Source organism: Mytilus edulis, chromosome 9 (assembly GCF_963676685.1).
Source record: "Mytilus edulis chromosome 9, xbMytEdul2.2, whole genome shotgun sequence".
Lineage (NCBI taxonomy): Eukaryota > Metazoa > Mollusca > Bivalvia > Mytilida > Mytilidae > Mytilus > Mytilus edulis.
This window is the reverse complement of record NC_092352.1, coordinates 21801763-21818316: the sequence shown is the minus strand read 5'-3', so window position 1 is coordinate 21818316 and position 16554 is coordinate 21801763. Positions and strand designations below refer to the sequence as shown.

At 31.3% G+C, this 16554-nt stretch overlaps 1 protein-coding gene across 2 annotated transcripts in view; it reads left to right on the top strand.

Moving 5' to 3' along the window:
- The window catches only part of LOC139487796 (5-phosphohydroxy-L-lysine phospho-lyase-like), a 33906-nt gene extending 18215 nt beyond the window's left edge, over positions 1-15691 (top strand). For both annotated transcript variants that reach the window (XM_071272898.1, XM_071272897.1), the window contains exons 6-12: positions 323-439; positions 1807-1889; positions 6621-6715; positions 7659-7771; positions 8963-9117; positions 9794-9883; positions 10636-15691. In XM_071272898.1, the coding sequence (XP_071128999.1) occupies positions 323-439; positions 1807-1889; positions 6621-6715; positions 7659-7771; positions 8963-9117; positions 9794-9883; positions 10636-10942 (960 nt within the window). In that variant the 3' untranslated portion in view covers positions 10943-15691. The remainder of the gene's footprint in view (positions 1-322; positions 440-1806; positions 1890-6620; positions 6716-7658; positions 7772-8962; positions 9118-9793; positions 9884-10635) is intronic.
- The last annotated feature ends 863 nt before the right edge of the window (positions 15692-16554 follow it).

Genomic DNA, 16554 nt, shown 5'->3' with positions numbered 1-16554 from the left:
TGTCCATACTTGCCCAAACTGTTCAGGGTTGGACCTCTGCGGTTGTATAAAGCTGCACCTGGGAGCATCTGGTTAAATGATTAATTTAGTAATGTCATTACACCAGGTAAAAATCTATATTTCTACTGTGCAGCAACTCCTCTGAAACCATACAAAGTTGGAAATATTTGTGATTCTTTCCTGAATTTGCAAATGAAACAATCTATTTATCCATAAACAACGCCAATTTTTGAGAAAATATTCAAATATTCAAATTCGGTCTATATTTTTTATGGTTAAAAAATCATGCATAAATGTTTTATGTAAATCTATATTTTAACAGGTACCATTTCCTGATACCTACAGAGGTAAATACAGAGAGGACTCTGTTAATCCTGGTTTGTTGTATGCTAATGAAGCCAGAAATATCATTCAATCTGCACAGGAAAAAAAGAGAAAAGTAAGCATACATTAACAATGATTAGTGTTTGAGTAAACTTTGATATATTAATTTACATTATTTGATATCAAATCAAATACAAATGTAGTATTTTGTGTACTTTTTTGTGAGAAAAAGAGAAAAGTAAGCATGTATAAACGTTTGAGTAAACTCGAATATATAAATTTACGTTATTTGATATTAAATCAATTACTACTTTGTGAGTTTGTGTTCTTGTTTTGGACTAAGGACTAAAAGCATAGGTATCAAGATAGGATCAGTAACTAACCTTACTATCTGTACAAGCCTTTATAAGCAACATCTACCTGATCTTATGTACCTGCTAATTAATTGTTTGTCATATTTGTGTACGGTTTGAATAGAAAATACTGAAATTATGATATCTATTAAAACAACACCCATCTTAGATTTAAAAGCAAATATACTTGGTTCACAAAAATTTAAACTAGGTTTTCTGATGGATAAACTGATTATCAATTTGGTTAAGTAAGGCTGATTAGCTGATGTACAGCTCTAAGCTATTTGATCCAATTACTTAAGAATCTACTAAGTTGATCCTTTTCAAATTTTGAGATGTTCTTTCTCGTGGCTGAATGTATGCAAATAAAGTTTGATTATGACAATTTTCATTATGTAGTACAGTAGTTCTGGTTTTTGATTGAATGTAAAACGATTCTTAATGCCATTTCATTGGGATAACTTCAAATCTACCTTTCTTTAACAGTTTTTTCTTATTTATATGTTACTATTTTGGATAGTCTTATGATGTTTTAATTTCATAAGATTCTTATTTCACTGAAGGATTCTGAATTTTCAACCACCTCAGTGTTAACGTAGAAGTGTGCTCACAGTGTGAGAGGTTATAGGTTCAATCCCAACCCCCTCGGTGTTAACGTAGGAGTGTGCTAACAGTGTGAGAGGTTGTAGGTTCAATCCCAACCCCCTCAGTGTTAACGTAGGAGTGTGCTAACCGTGTGAGAGGTTGTAGGTTCAATCCCAACCCCCTCAGTATTAACGTATGAGTGTGCTCACAATGTGAGAGGTTGTAGGTTCAATCCCCAGCTAATTCAAATAAAAGAAAGGAAAATTGGTATTTGCTACTTTTCCCTCAGTAAATAACATTTAGGAGTAGGAAATGAGACTGGTAAGCTTGGGAGTCAGGATAATGTGTTTAGAAAGTTGACTTTTTCTGTTAACTGGTTCCTTTTAAACTGGCATGTTAAAAATCTTACTCAGCTGCCCATCTGTTACAAAGCAGGATAACATTAACATGCTTTGACCCGATATGTAGGTAATATTTGCCATTGAATGTTACACGCCAATATATCATCATCTTAATTTCTTTTCTTATACATTTGTGTACATAGATAGCTGCATTTTTGTGTGAACCAATGATGGTGACAGCTGGAGTTGTTGAATATCCTCCTCATTTTCTCAGTCAGACTTTCAGGTAAGTTTTTAGCTCACCTGACCTGAAAGGTCAAGTGAGCTTTTCTCATCACTTGGCGTCCGTCGTCCGTAAACTTTTACAAAAATCTTCTCCTCTGAAACTACTGGGCCAAATTTTACCAAACTTGGCCACAATCATCCTTGGGATATCTAGTTTAAAAAATGTGTGGCGTGACCCATCAAACCAACCAAGATGGCCGCCATGGCTAAAAATAGAACATAGGGGTAAAATGCAGTTTTTGGCTTATAACTCAAAAACCAAAGCATTTAGAGCAAATCTGACATGGGGTAAAATTGTTTATAAGGTGAAGATCTATCTGCCCTGAAATTTTCAGATGAATTGGACAACCTGTTGTTGGGTTGCTGCCCCTGAAATGGTTATTTTAAGGAAATTTTGCAGTTTTTGGTTATTATCTTGAATACTATTATAGATAGAGATAAACTGTAAACAGCAATAATGTTCAGCAGAGTAAGACCTACAAATAAGTCAACATGACCAAAATTGCCAGTCGACCCCTTAAGGAGTTATTGCCCTTTATAGTCAATTTTTAACAACTTTTCATCATTTTTTATACGACCGCAAATTTTGAAAAAATTTTCGTCGTATATTGCTATCACGTTGGCGTCGGCGTCGTCGTCATCGTCGTCGTCGTCGTCGTCCGGCGTCCGAATACTTTTAGTTTTCGCACTCTAACTTTAGTAACAGTGAATGGAAATCTATGAAATTTTAACACAAGGTTTATGACCACAAAAGGAAGGTTGGTATTGATTTTGGGAGTTTTGGTCCCAACATTTTAGGAATTAGGGGCCAAAAAGGGCCCAAATAAGCATTTTCTTGGTTTTCGCACTATAACTTTAGTTTAAGTTAATAGAAATCTATGAAATTTTGACACAAGGTTTATGACCACAAAAGAACGGTTGGGATTGATTTTGGGAGTTTTGGTCTCAACAGTTTAGGAATTAGGGGCCAAAAAAGGGCCCAAATAAGCATTATTCTTGGTTTTCGCACAATAACATTAGTTTAAGTAAATAGAAATCAATGAAATTTAAACACAATGTTAATGACTACAAAAGGAAGGTTGGTATTGATTTTGGGAGTTTAGGTCCCAACAGTTTAGGAATTATGGGCCAAAAAGGGACCCAAATAAGCATTTTTCTTGGTTTTCGCACCATAACGTTAGTATAAGTAAATAGAAATCTATGAAATTTAAACACAAGGTTTATGACCATAAAAGAAAGGTTGGGTTTGATTTTGGGAGTTTTGGTCCCAACATAATAAGGGGCCCAAAGGGTCCAAAATTAAACTTTTGTTTGATTTCATCAAAATTGAATAATTGGGGTTCTTTGATATGCTGAATCTAACTGTCATGACTGTGTATGTAGATTCTTAACTTTTGGTCCCGTTTTCAAATTGGTCTACATTAAGGTCCAAAGGGTCCAAAATTAAACTTAGTTTGATTTTGACAAAAAATGAATCAGTTAGGTTCTTTGATATGCTGAATCTAAAAATGTACTTAGATTCTTGATTATTGGCCCAGTTTTCAAGTTGGTCCAAATCGGGGTCCAAAATTAAACTTTGTTTGATTTCATCAAAAATTGAATAAATGGGGTTCTTTGATATACCAAATCTAACTGTGTATGTAGATTCTTCATTTTTGGTCCTGTTTTCAAATTGGTCTACACTAAAGTCCAAAGGGTCCAAAATTAAACTTAGTCTGATTTTAACAAAAATTGAAATCTTGAAGTTCTTTGATATGCTGAATCCAAAAATGTACTTAGATTTTTTATTATGGGCCCAGTTTTCAAGTTGGTCCAAATCAGGATCTAAAATTATTATATTAAGTATTGTGCAATAGCAAGTCTTTTCAATTGCACAGTATTGCGCAATGGCAAGAAATATCTAATTGCACAATATTGTGAAATAGCAATTTTTTTTTTAATTAGAGTTATCTTTCTTTGTCCAGAATAGTAAGCAAGAAATATCTAATTGCAAAATATTGTGCAATAGCAAGATTTTTTTTTAATTGGAGTTATCTTTCTTTGTCCAGAATCAACTTAAATCTTTGTTATATACAATATACAATGTATATTCACTTTTTACTACCAACTGATAAATTAAAATAATCTTTACCATTCAGTGATAACAAGCAGTTTTTTTACATCTTAATATTTTATGATGTATTTAAATGAGTAGTTATTGTTGCAAACTCCATTAGAAATTTTAATTGAGATTAGTTTTGGAATAAGGGAAAGGGGGATGTGATTAAAAAAAATGGGTTCAATTTTTCTCATTTGAAATTTCATAAATAAAAATGAAAATTTCTTCAAACATTTTTTTGAGAGGATTAATATTCAACAGCATAGTGAATTGCTCTAAGAGAAACAAAAATTTTAAGTTCATTAGAACACATTCATTCTGTGTCAGAAACCTATGCTGTGTCAACTATTTAATCACAATCCAAATTTAGAGCTGAATCCAGCTTGAATGTTGTGTCCATACTTGCCCTAACCGTTCAGGGTTCAACCTCTGCAATCGTATAAAGCTACGCCCTGCGGAGCATCTGGTTTATTATGGGCCCAGTTTTCAAGTTGGTCCAAATCAGGATCTAAAATTATTATATTAAGTATTGTGCAATAGCAAGTCTTTTCAATTGCACAGTATTGCGCAATGGCAAGAAATATCTAATTGCACAATATTGTGAAATATCAAATTTTTTTTTAATTAGAGTTATCTTTCTTTGTCCAGAATAGTAAGCAAGAAATATCTAATTGCAAAATATTGTGCAATAGCAAGATTTTTTTTAATTGGAGTTATCTTTCTTTGTCCAGAATCAACTTAAATCTTTGTTATATACAATATACAATGTATATTCACTTTTTACTACCAACTGATAAATTAAAATAATCTTTACCATTCAGTGATAACAAGCAGTTTTTTTACATCTTAATATTTTATGATGTATTTAAATGAGTAGTTATTGTTGCAAACTCCATTAGAAATTTTAATTGAGATTAGTTTTGGAATAAGGGAAAGGGGGATGTGATTAAAAAAATTGGGTTCAATTTTTCTCATTTGAAATTTCATAAATAAAAAAGAAAATTTCTTCAAACATTTTTTTGAGAGGATTAATATTCAACAGCATAGTGAATTGCTCTAAGAGAAACAAAAATTTTAAGTTCATTAGAACACATTCATTCTGTGTCAGAAACCTATGCTGTGTCAACTATTTAATCACAATCCAAATTTAGAGCTGAATCCAGCTTGAATGTTGTGTCCATACTTGCCCTAACCGTTCAGGGTTCAACCTCTGCGGTCGTATAAAGCTACGCCCTGCGGAGCATCTGGTTGTAACTTTTCTAAAAATCTTCTTCTCTAAAACTACTTTGCCAAATTTAATCAAACTTGGCGACAATTATCATTGTGGTTTATAGTTTAAAAAATGTGTCCGATGACCCAGCCTACCAAACAAAATGGCCGACATGGCTAAAATTAGAACATAGTGGTAAAATGCAGTTTTTGCTTTATATCTTTGAAACCAAGACATTTAGGGCAAATCTTTCAAGATTTTAATGTCCATCAGAATAAGATATATCCCCTCACAAATTTTCAGTTGAATCGGACAACCTGTTGTTGGGTTGCTGCCCTTAAATTGGTTATTTTAAGAAAATTTTGCAGTTTTTGGTTATTATCTTGAATACTATTATAGATAGAGATAAACTGTAAACAGCAATAATGTTCAGCAAAGTAAGATCTACAAATAAGTCAGCATTATCAAAATTGTTAGAGGACCCCCTAAGGAGTTATTGCCCTTTAGAGTCAATATTAAACAACTTTTCCTCATTTTTGTAACTTGTATAAAAATCTTTTCTAAAACTACTTGGCCAAATTTAACCAAACTTGGCCACAATCATAATACTAGGGTATCTATTTTTAAAAAGAGTGTCTAATGACCCCGCCTACCAACAAAGATGGCCGACATCAGTAAACACATTAACAGGTGAGCGACACAGGCTCTTGAGAGCCTCTAGTTTTATATATTATTTAGTTGAGGGAATACAAAATAAAAAAAAACAGGTAGTGTTCAATCAATATTGTCAAAAACATGTCAGCAAAAAAGCCCTTCTAAATGTTGTTTTTTGAAGAAAAAAAATACATAGATTTTTGTCAATTATTTGATAGTCTTTGAATCTGCAAATAAAGATAACATGCAAGATCCAAATATATAATTTAACACAAAACACCTTCATGCAAATAATTGAGAAATATGTTGGGGAGTGCAAACTTTATTATTTTGGTAGATTTTTTTCAATTATTATATAGTCTAAGGATCTGCAAACATATATTATATGCAAGAACCAAATATATAATTTAACACAATGATTTTCTATATGAGCAACACCTTCATGTAAATAATTTAAAGTATATTTTGTAGAAAGTTTTGGAGAAGAAATTATAATTTAAACTTTGTGCATACCTATCAATAAGTTTGTATATGTTTTATAACTGCTATGAATCTTGATAACATATACATGTAATACTAGCCTCATAGATATATATATTTTTTTATTTTCCAACATTTAATAATAAATAATAAAAACACCTATCATTTGTAAATATAAAAAAATCCTGTCTTTAGTAAATTAAAAATTCTATCATTATATACTGGTTATAAAAAACACTTTTAAAGTTATGAATATTTGGACTGATATTCTTAATATTTATTGTTTACAGAGCTGTACATGAAGCAGGAGGGCTATGCATAATAGACGAGGTTAACACAGGATTAGGAAGAACTGGAGATCATTTCTGGGCTTTCCAATCACAAGGTATAATGTAGTGCATTGACTGCAATTAGTGATTGTTGTGAAAAGTATTTTAAGATCATGGTTCAAGTTTTAAACTTATGTACAGGATAACTTTAAGTAATGTTTTTTTTTATTTTCAGATATTAGCTATGGATTAAATATATTTGGTCTCTCGATTGTTTTTTTTATGTTTCAGATACAATCCTATCTATTAGTGGATTGACACTCAATTTTGACTTCATTTTAATGGTTCAATGAATCACATTGAGTTTTAATAAGATAACAATTAAAAAATCAGATATTATTGGCTATTAGTCATTTACAAAAAGATCCTAAAATTAAAGTATGCAGGAAATAAACCAGACAGACACAAGTTCCTGATATGGACTTACATTTCATGGTTCAGTGGTTCACATTTAACTTTTTGTGATCATATATTTTTTTGATCATATATTTTTTTTAATTATTACAGGTATTAGTTATCTTGATTCATTGTGAGGTCTGTCTATCTAGAAGGGGTCATCTAACCTTGACCTCCTTTTGGTGTTTTATTGACTCCCATTAAGGGTTGGTAATAAGGTGAGTATCTCAGATACCAAGAATAATGGGCCAACTGTATTGATATGAAAGAGTGTTGTAGCTTTATATGACTTCCTTTGTAGTATTTTTTTGTTGTTGTTGATTCAGTTTTTCAAACAAAAGATCACATAATTTTCTCTCATTTGCTCGTAACCTTATTTTTATTGGACTTTTGAAGTAGGTCACCTTGGTTTAACTTTTCATGGTTCATCAGGTTTTAATTACGGTAACTTAGTTTTGTAATTATAGGTATCATAACAAGTAAGAATTGTATATTGTTTGATATCAACTCTTAGCCTTTGGCTTATTTTTCAATTAAACTGGAAATAAGACACTTGCAGACACTGTTAATTTTTAATGACATTTTATATTGTTCTATTTTTAGATGTAGTTCCAGACATTTTAGTGGTAGGGAAGCCTCTAGGCAATGGGTTTCCAATGGCTATGGTTATCACTTCCAAAGAAATAGCTGATAATCTCAGTGATTACACTAATACTGTGAGTACCCAATGTTCAAGTTTATAATATTTCTTTTACCAGAAATAATGTAATTTTATTCTATCATAGATAAATGGGAAAGAAAATCCTTCCACAGTAAAACTTTCTTTGCTTTTTGTCTAAAGGTCTACAAGTATGTATGACAATCTGAAATTATTTCAAGTTTTGATGAGAACAATTGAACGGATTGATGGCTGTGCCAACTTTTACTACAATTGTGTCTGTATAAAAGAAGAAGAATATTTATCATTTCAATCAAGGGCCCTTGATGGGCAGCATAACATGTACACATAAAACAATACATCATGATTTGTAACAGAAAAACATTTTTATAAACTAAAATAAAACATTAAAAAAAAAGTTCAGACAGATGTTATTATCTTCATGCTATAAAAATCATATACATTTAATTCCAGGCAGGATCAGAACCATAAAATCATTACAACTATCATTGTTATTACATACATTAATTAACAATCATGTGGTTTGGTGTCAGCCTTGTATATTATACAAGGCTGACACCAAACCAGGTGTTTAGGGTTTCATCACAAGTCAATACAGGTGTTCATTAGGCCTGTACAATTATTTTAGATATATCTTATAAAAGTATTTTAACTGTAAATGATATCACAACCTGTTATAAAAGGAGAATCAGTTCAATATCACACTTACCACAGAGCTTTAAATATCACACTTACCACAGAGCTTTAAATATCACACTTACCACAGAGCTTTAAATATTTTAAGTTGAACATGTGCATATAATTTTTTTAAATGTAAATTTGACAAACCAGTTGGAGTTTTTCTTACATGATAAAGGAAATCTATTCTTTTAGTTTAGAGAAAATGCTAAATGTATAACAATTTTATTTGACTTTCAGTTTGGTGGAAACCCAGTTGCGTGTTTCATAGGTTTATTATAATTATTTTATTTGACTTTCAGTTTGGTGGAAACCCAGTTGCGTGTTTCATAGGTTTATTATAATTATTTTATTTGACTTTCAGTTTGGAGGAAACCCAGTTGTGTGTTTCATAGGTTTATTATAATTATTTTATTTGACTTTCAGTTTGGAGGAAACCCAGTTGCGTGTTTCATAGGTTTATTATAATTATTTTATTTGACTTTCAGTTTGGAGGAAACCCAGTTGCATGTTTCATAGGTTTATTATAATTATTTTATTTGACTTTCAGTTTGGAGGAAACCCAGTTGCATGTTCTATAGGTTTAGCTGTTTTAGATGTTATACAGAATGAGAAGTTACAATCAAGTGCAAAATCAGTAGGCAAATGTTTAAAAGATGGTCTAAAAGCTATTGCACCTAATCACCCAATGATTGGGGATGTTAGGTATGTACCAGCTCTTCAAGGTTAACATAGAAGAGAATAGTTTTATGATTAGTTGATAATTATAGATAAATAGAGTTTTCAAGGGTAATTATATTGTGAAAAATGTTATATCATTATTGTCAGCATATAGAGTTGTTGAAGGTAAATGTTGGTAGAAACCATTTAATATTGTGATTGGTCAAGCAATTATATACCGTATGTGAAAAATGTGATTAAAAAAAAGAAAAATCATTTTATTATATAATATTACTTATACTATCAATATTGGGTAATACGGAACAGCCAAAACAGTATCGTATGTACAGGGCTTTCACAGTTAACAAAATAACCGAATTTGTCCTATTAGAATCAAATTATTCATGGCAGCCGTAGATTTTTTTTCATTTAACCATGGGTTGGGCATTTATATTCTTATTTTACCCTCACTAACGCCCGGTGTAAAGTAATTGAATATAAATGCCCAACCCATAATTAAATATAAATGCCCAACCCATGGTTAAATGAAAACAAATCTACGTCTGCCATGAATTATTTCTTGGTAAAATTTCAAATGTAATTATTCCAAGGGGGATTCAAGGAGGAATTAAGCTATTTTAGTACATCTGATATTGGAAAACAATTATTTTTTGGTATGAAAAACACTCCACTCTACAATTTTATATTTTATGTTTTACAGAGGGCGAGGGATGATAGTAGGCATAGAAATAGTTACAGACAAGGAGAGTAGAAAGCCAGCACCAGAAGCTGCAGATTTATTGTCTCACAAGTATATGTTTTATTATTATTTCTTGGTAGATAGGCATGGAAAATGATAAGTAAATTTTCTTATGAGTACAGGATTCATACAATGTTGAAATTTAACAATATTTGAATTATTTCTAGAGAACACCTATTGGTATTTAATGAACAATGCTAAAATAATTTTTCATAGAAATAAAGAAAGGAGATATGGCCATGGTATGATTGCCAACAAGTTTAACTACCCAACAGAGTCCAAAGGACATGGACTGAAGCAATTGAAGGTCAATGTATGGCCCTCAACAAGTAGCTAATCCAGTATTCATGTAGTGTTTTAGTTCGCTATAGAAGGGCCTGTCATGATAAAAGTTCAACAATTCAAATAAATAAACTAAATGCTTGATTTATGACAGAACAATAAACTAACAAAACTAAAATAACAGATAACATCCACTGAATTACAGGCTCCTGACCTCTGAAAGGCACTTAATACAGAATGAGGATGGGTTAAATATGGTGGGTTTTTACAAAAAAAAATTCAAAACCTTATTTTATGGCTTTTTCCACAATCCCTGTCATGCATGTAGCACAACTTGAATACATGTAGTTTACATCCAAATGGTTTAAGGTGCATTACAGCTGTATGTTTATTGGGGGGGGGGGAATGTTTATTATCTTTTGTACACAATCTGCAAAAAAATACACTGGTTAACAAACAGTATTCATAGAAGTAGATGTGGGTACCAACAAAAAAACATTTATAAACCGCTTTAATTTTAGGTTAAAAGAAAACAAGATAATTATTGCTAATGAAGGACAGGACAAGAATGTGATGTTAATCACACCACCACTGTGTTTTACATGTGATAATGCCAGACATATTGTACAGGCAATTGACACAGCATTAGCAGAAATAGAAAAAGGTGCCTCTGAGGCTGGATTAAATCAATCTAGTTTTGGAGAGAATAGGATGGATATTCCTTTAAATATACTGTCAATGCCAGCAACATCAGGATACTCTTCAGAGGAGTCAGACTTTGACTCAGATCACCCAAGTAAGCGAGCGAGATATGAGGAAGTGGACTAATCATGTACGTCACATGGAATAGAAGGGGGCATTAAAATGAGCAAGAAATGTTTAAAAGCTGTGATTCCTTATCTTTTCTCAATGTATAATGTGTTCATCCTCTTGTATTACGTGTACATGTATTTTATGATATTGTTTTAATATTATGTATTGTTAACTATTGAATAATGATCATTCAATATTTACTTTTCTTATTGATGACATTTATCAAAATGTTAAGGATATTTTTTACCATTGACTTTTACAAATTTTTAAAGATGTCATTTGAGCAAATAGCTTGTATCTAATGCTATGAGAACCAGCTAGTAATTATTAGGCAACAAGGCCTGTATTTGATAGAAAACGGCCTGTAGTTAAAACATGAAAACTGTCATCAGATCAAGTTGTTACTTTTGCCTTGATTTAAGGAATTAATAGTTATAATTTTGATAGGATAAAATACTTTAGTATTAAAATAATGTAACCTGAGAATAACTTGAGAATGATATAATACAATAGAAATTATGGCGGGAATTTTTTTTTTATACAATTTGTTAGAGAGTTTTAAATTTATTGTTCATACCTCACTCATGGAGTCAATGATTTAGGGTATCTCCAAAGTTACCAATTGTTTTTAAATGATAGTGATTTTCCTTTTTTTTTTTTTTTTTTTTTTAATGTAATGATTTGTAAAATTGATTGATTACTTTAGTACAGTTTACTGTAATTTTAATTTTTCTAAAATCTGTATTTAAATAGTTTTTATATGGACTTTGTCCTCTTTCAAATGTATCAACACCTATCTCATATTATTTTACCTGTAAAAAGATAGTAGAATCTAGTTTAATATAATATGAAATTCCATTATGATGGATTTTATATAATATTGTTTATTGATAGAGCAACAGTTTTATTTGACAATCACAGGATCAGCTCATTTTATATTTTAGAATCTGTATTACTTTATGTATAAAAGTTGTTTAAATGATTATCTACCTAGTGCAATGTATCACACACGTGTTTTAATGAATGCTCTTGTATGTTGTCTTGTCTTTTAAGATTTTCTAAAGATTAGTTAAAATTGCTTTAAATCACTATTTAATGTTGAGATGGTTTTTATACTTTTTCTTGACATTTCTTTATCTTTTAAAAAAATGATAAAGTCTTATATTTTCATTCCCATTTTAAACAAATATTGTATATGCTTAATATTGTCCGATTGACTTCTATATATTTGAAGAAAAAAATTCTTAAAATACAGTAATACTTTTTTCATTGATGTATATGCATGATATTTACAAACTCTGACTTATATTTTTTTTTATAATTTTTGGTCTATAATAAATAAACTTTCCCATTAGGTCTCTTAACTAACTTTATTTTGAGTGTTGAAGTGATGATTACCTGATTGAGTATGTATAAATACATGTAGTGTAACAGCCTTCAGACACTTCAGCTTTCTCCACCGAAAAAAAACTGACAGAAATTGCCAAAACATCAACAAATCAACCAATTAAATTCTTTCAGAATATAAAATCTATATAATACTTAACGATAAATCCTTTTTATTGTTGATCAATTTAATTATTTGTTTAAATAGAAACGAATTTCTTGGAAATTTGTTTTTTCTCTAGTGGACAGACATTCCACCTAAATTCAACATCTTCAGGACCATTCCTAATTTGAAGATACATGTAATGTTCATCTTTTTGTTGTACATTTAATTTGTATAAATGAGTTGTAAAATGTTTTATGTCTAAATATAGTATTTATATTTGTAATTTTCATTTTATACAACTTCTACCTCAAAGAGATCACTGTTGTATGAAGATCTATGAACAAAATACCTTTTTGTTTGTATCCATTGACTTGAAGTTATTCTATATTACAGTTATTTGAGAACAAAAATTTGGAAACATATTGCTTTCCCTACAATTTGAATATTCAGATTTGTGATTTTTATACAACCGCAAAAAAAAATTTGGGTTCATATAAGGGTGTGATGTTCCCAACCGTTAAGGAATTAAGGGCCCAAAACAAGCATTTTTCTAGTTTCAGAATAATAACTTGGGTATAAGTATTTGATTGCTCTGAAATTGTACCACAATGTTTAATACCTTAAGTGGAAGGTTATGATTCATTTTAGAGGTTATGAGGTCAATAGTTTAGGAATTAAGTGACAAACAAAAAAAACAAGCATTTATCTAGTTTCCAGAGAATAACTTGTGTGATAGTGTATGGATCTCTCTGAAATTGTACCACAAGGTTTCATTATGTAAAGAGAAGGCTGGGATTGAGTTTAGGGTAATTGCCCAAAACATTTGGGAATAAGGGGCAAAAACAAGCATTTTTGCTAGTTTCCAGACGATAACTTGTATTAAGTGTATGGATCTCTCTGATATTGTACTACATGGTTTCATACTACAAAGGAAAGGCTGAAATTGAGATTTGTGGTTATTGTCTAAAAAGATGGGGGCGTCTCAAATTTTTTTTTAGGGTATTCATATTTTTTTTTCAAAGTTTTTCAAATTTCAAATTTTTGAAAAGTATCAAGAAGAAATTTTCAATTTAACTGTATTATAGACTTGTAAGATCTTTGACCACATTTATTTTGTGTTATTTTGTAAAAAAATTATTACAATCCAAATTAAGACAGTATCCAGCTTCAATATTGTGTCCAAATTTGCCCTGACTGTTCAGGGTTCAACCTCTGCGGTCGTATCAGGCTGCACTCAGCAAAGCATTTTATTGGAAATTGGGATTCTATAGCAAAAGAATTATTCTTCATACAATACACAGTCATTTTAGCTTACCTGCTCTACTTGGCAACTGCCATATTTTTTGGCCCTGCAACAAAGTTGTCGGTGCCATATAGTTTTACCCTTGTCCGAAATTCCGAAATTCCGAAATTCTGTCTTTCTGAAATTCCGTCCAACGAAATTCAGTCATTCCGAAATTCCATCATTCCGCCATTCTGCAACAAACCATTATACAGAGTTTTTTTTCTAAATGCCTTCAGATATTGGGCTGATTTTTGGTATGTGAGTAAACCATGATGAGTTACAGATCAAGTTTAAGTTTCGTTCCGCTCCACTAATTTTTGCGAAAATTACAGGCTTTGGACTTTGTAAAATTGTTGAAATTCACAGTTATATGGTATTTTTTTCTAAACGCCTTCAGATATGGAGCTGATTTTTGGTATGCGAGTTAACTATGATGAGTTACAGATCAAGTTTAAGTTTCGTTCTGCTCCACTAATTTTTGCCGAAATTACAGGCTTTGGTCTTTGTGAAATTGTTGAAAATCACAGTCATATGGACTTTTTTTCTAAACACCTTCAGATATTGGGCTGATTTTTGGTATGTGAGTTAACCATGATGAGTTATAGGTCAAGCTTAAGTTTCTTCTGCTCTGCTAATTTTCGCTGAAATTACGGGCTTTGGACTTTGATAATTTATTGAAAATCACAGTTATATGGATTTTTTCTCTATTCCCCTCCAGATTTTGAGCTGATTTTTTACATGGGAGACCACCATCATGTTTGTGTCCACATGTGTTTATTTTGAAATTGCAGATTTTTCAACTTTTTGGGACCGGGCCATTCGTGTCGCTTTGACATATCTAGTTTTTTTGGTTTTTTTTAAATCTCTTTGAAGTGTGTCCAAAAAGATGTTTATGCCCCTGCTGTAGCTGAAGGGGCATTAAGTTTTACCCTTGACCGTCTGTATGTACATCCCAAAATTGGTCTCCATTCTAACTTAAGTTTGCCGAACCTAAATGGTATGAAACTTATTCACAATGCATATATCCACAAAACACAGATCAAGTTTGAATTTGGGTGGCGTCTTTTTTTACTGTTCTAGAGTTATGCTCCTTTACAAATGGAAAAATTGATGAAATTTTCATTTCTGTTCTTAAACTTTAGTTTGCCTCAACCAAATATTATAAACTTTTAAACAATGCTTATTACCACAAAACACAAATGGAGTTTGAATTTGGATGGTGTCTCTTTTTAACATTTGAGAGTTGTGCACTTTACAAATGGATAAATTGCTGAATTTTTCGTTTTTGTTCTGTAGGATGCCTCAACCAAATGTTATGAAATTTATACACAATGTTAAATACCACAAAACGCAGATTAAATTTGAATATTGGTTGAATCTTTTTTTACCATCTATGCCCCTTAACAAATGGAAAAATTGCTAATTTTTCATTTCTCTAACTTATTTAAGTTTGCCCCAACTAAATATTATGAAACTTATTAACAATGCTTATTACCACAAAACTCAGATTAATAATTACAAATTTGGGTGGCGTCACTTAAACAGTTGTTGAGTTATGTCCCTTTCTTACGTTACATGCAAGCGGGGGCATCCTCTGTGTCCCATGGACGCATTCCCCATTTATTAATGAAAAAATGTGAACTTTCGTTATCCTTTGGTCATTGGCAATTTTTCCATTAGTCATTGATATAAGGATTAATCTTTTGAACATATAATGGATTGTAAAATGTGGATTCATTTGATTTTGTGGTTATCATATTTGTATGGTTAGATGTGTTGGTATTGTTTTAACACCTTTCATGGTTGACACACTTGCTGCTATCACAGTTACTGGAAGAATGTATATTACTATGTAATTTCTACATCTCTAAGCATGAAACATGCCACAAAAAGAAATCTCTTTAACATTGTGTACTATGGTTGTTGTCTGTTAAACTCCATATTGAATGACCAAACTGTTGTTGAAATAAAATTGTTTGTATCATTATTTATTTCTGAGTGATTTTTATATTTACTTGACGAAGTTCAAAAAGCAAGACTTAGACAGGCTGTTTCCAGCGGCATGAATGTCAACAATGTATTTTTTGTGATATCTCTTTAAGGAGAACTAATAGTTTAAGTCATTGGTATTTGGTATGCAGTTGTATAAACATTGGCTCATCTCATTTCCATGTATACTCAGAATTTGCATCATCCAAGATGATATTAAAGCATCAGATTGTATGAGAAAAATATATGTTGTATTCCAACCAACCATTTTAACAAACAATTTAACATATGATTAATGATCAATGAAAATTAAGTCAGTCAGATGAACCGTGCCAAGGGGTAGAAATTAGCGCTGGTCCAGTGGTCCGGGACCAGTAGAATGTGCGTCGGACCAGAAGATTTTGTCAGCTGGTGGTCCGGCGGACCAGTAGAAATTTTTCGATAAAAATCACTGATTGCATCGCAATCTCCTTTTGTTTACAAAACAGTTTACCTGTGAATCAATTACACGGTACTGGGGGGTATTACAATTGATCAAGTTAATTAATATCTCGGTTGAGCATCCTTCACAACAATAAAAAATGTGGAAATTTTGGAAGGAGTTAAACCGCCGGACAAAAGATCGCAAATGGTTGAATTATATAGTAGATCGGAATTTAATGAAATGTCCATGTGAAAAATTTGCAGTGACAGATCTAGATAGGAAATGTATGCAATCAAAACAGCACAAAAAATCTAAGGCAAAAAATGACGTGGTAGACCATGTTGATATTTTTTCTGTCCTTGATCCTGATTTTGATAAAGATAATCATTGAGATTATCAAAGACTTTATCAAAATCAGAATCAAGACTATCCCTTTG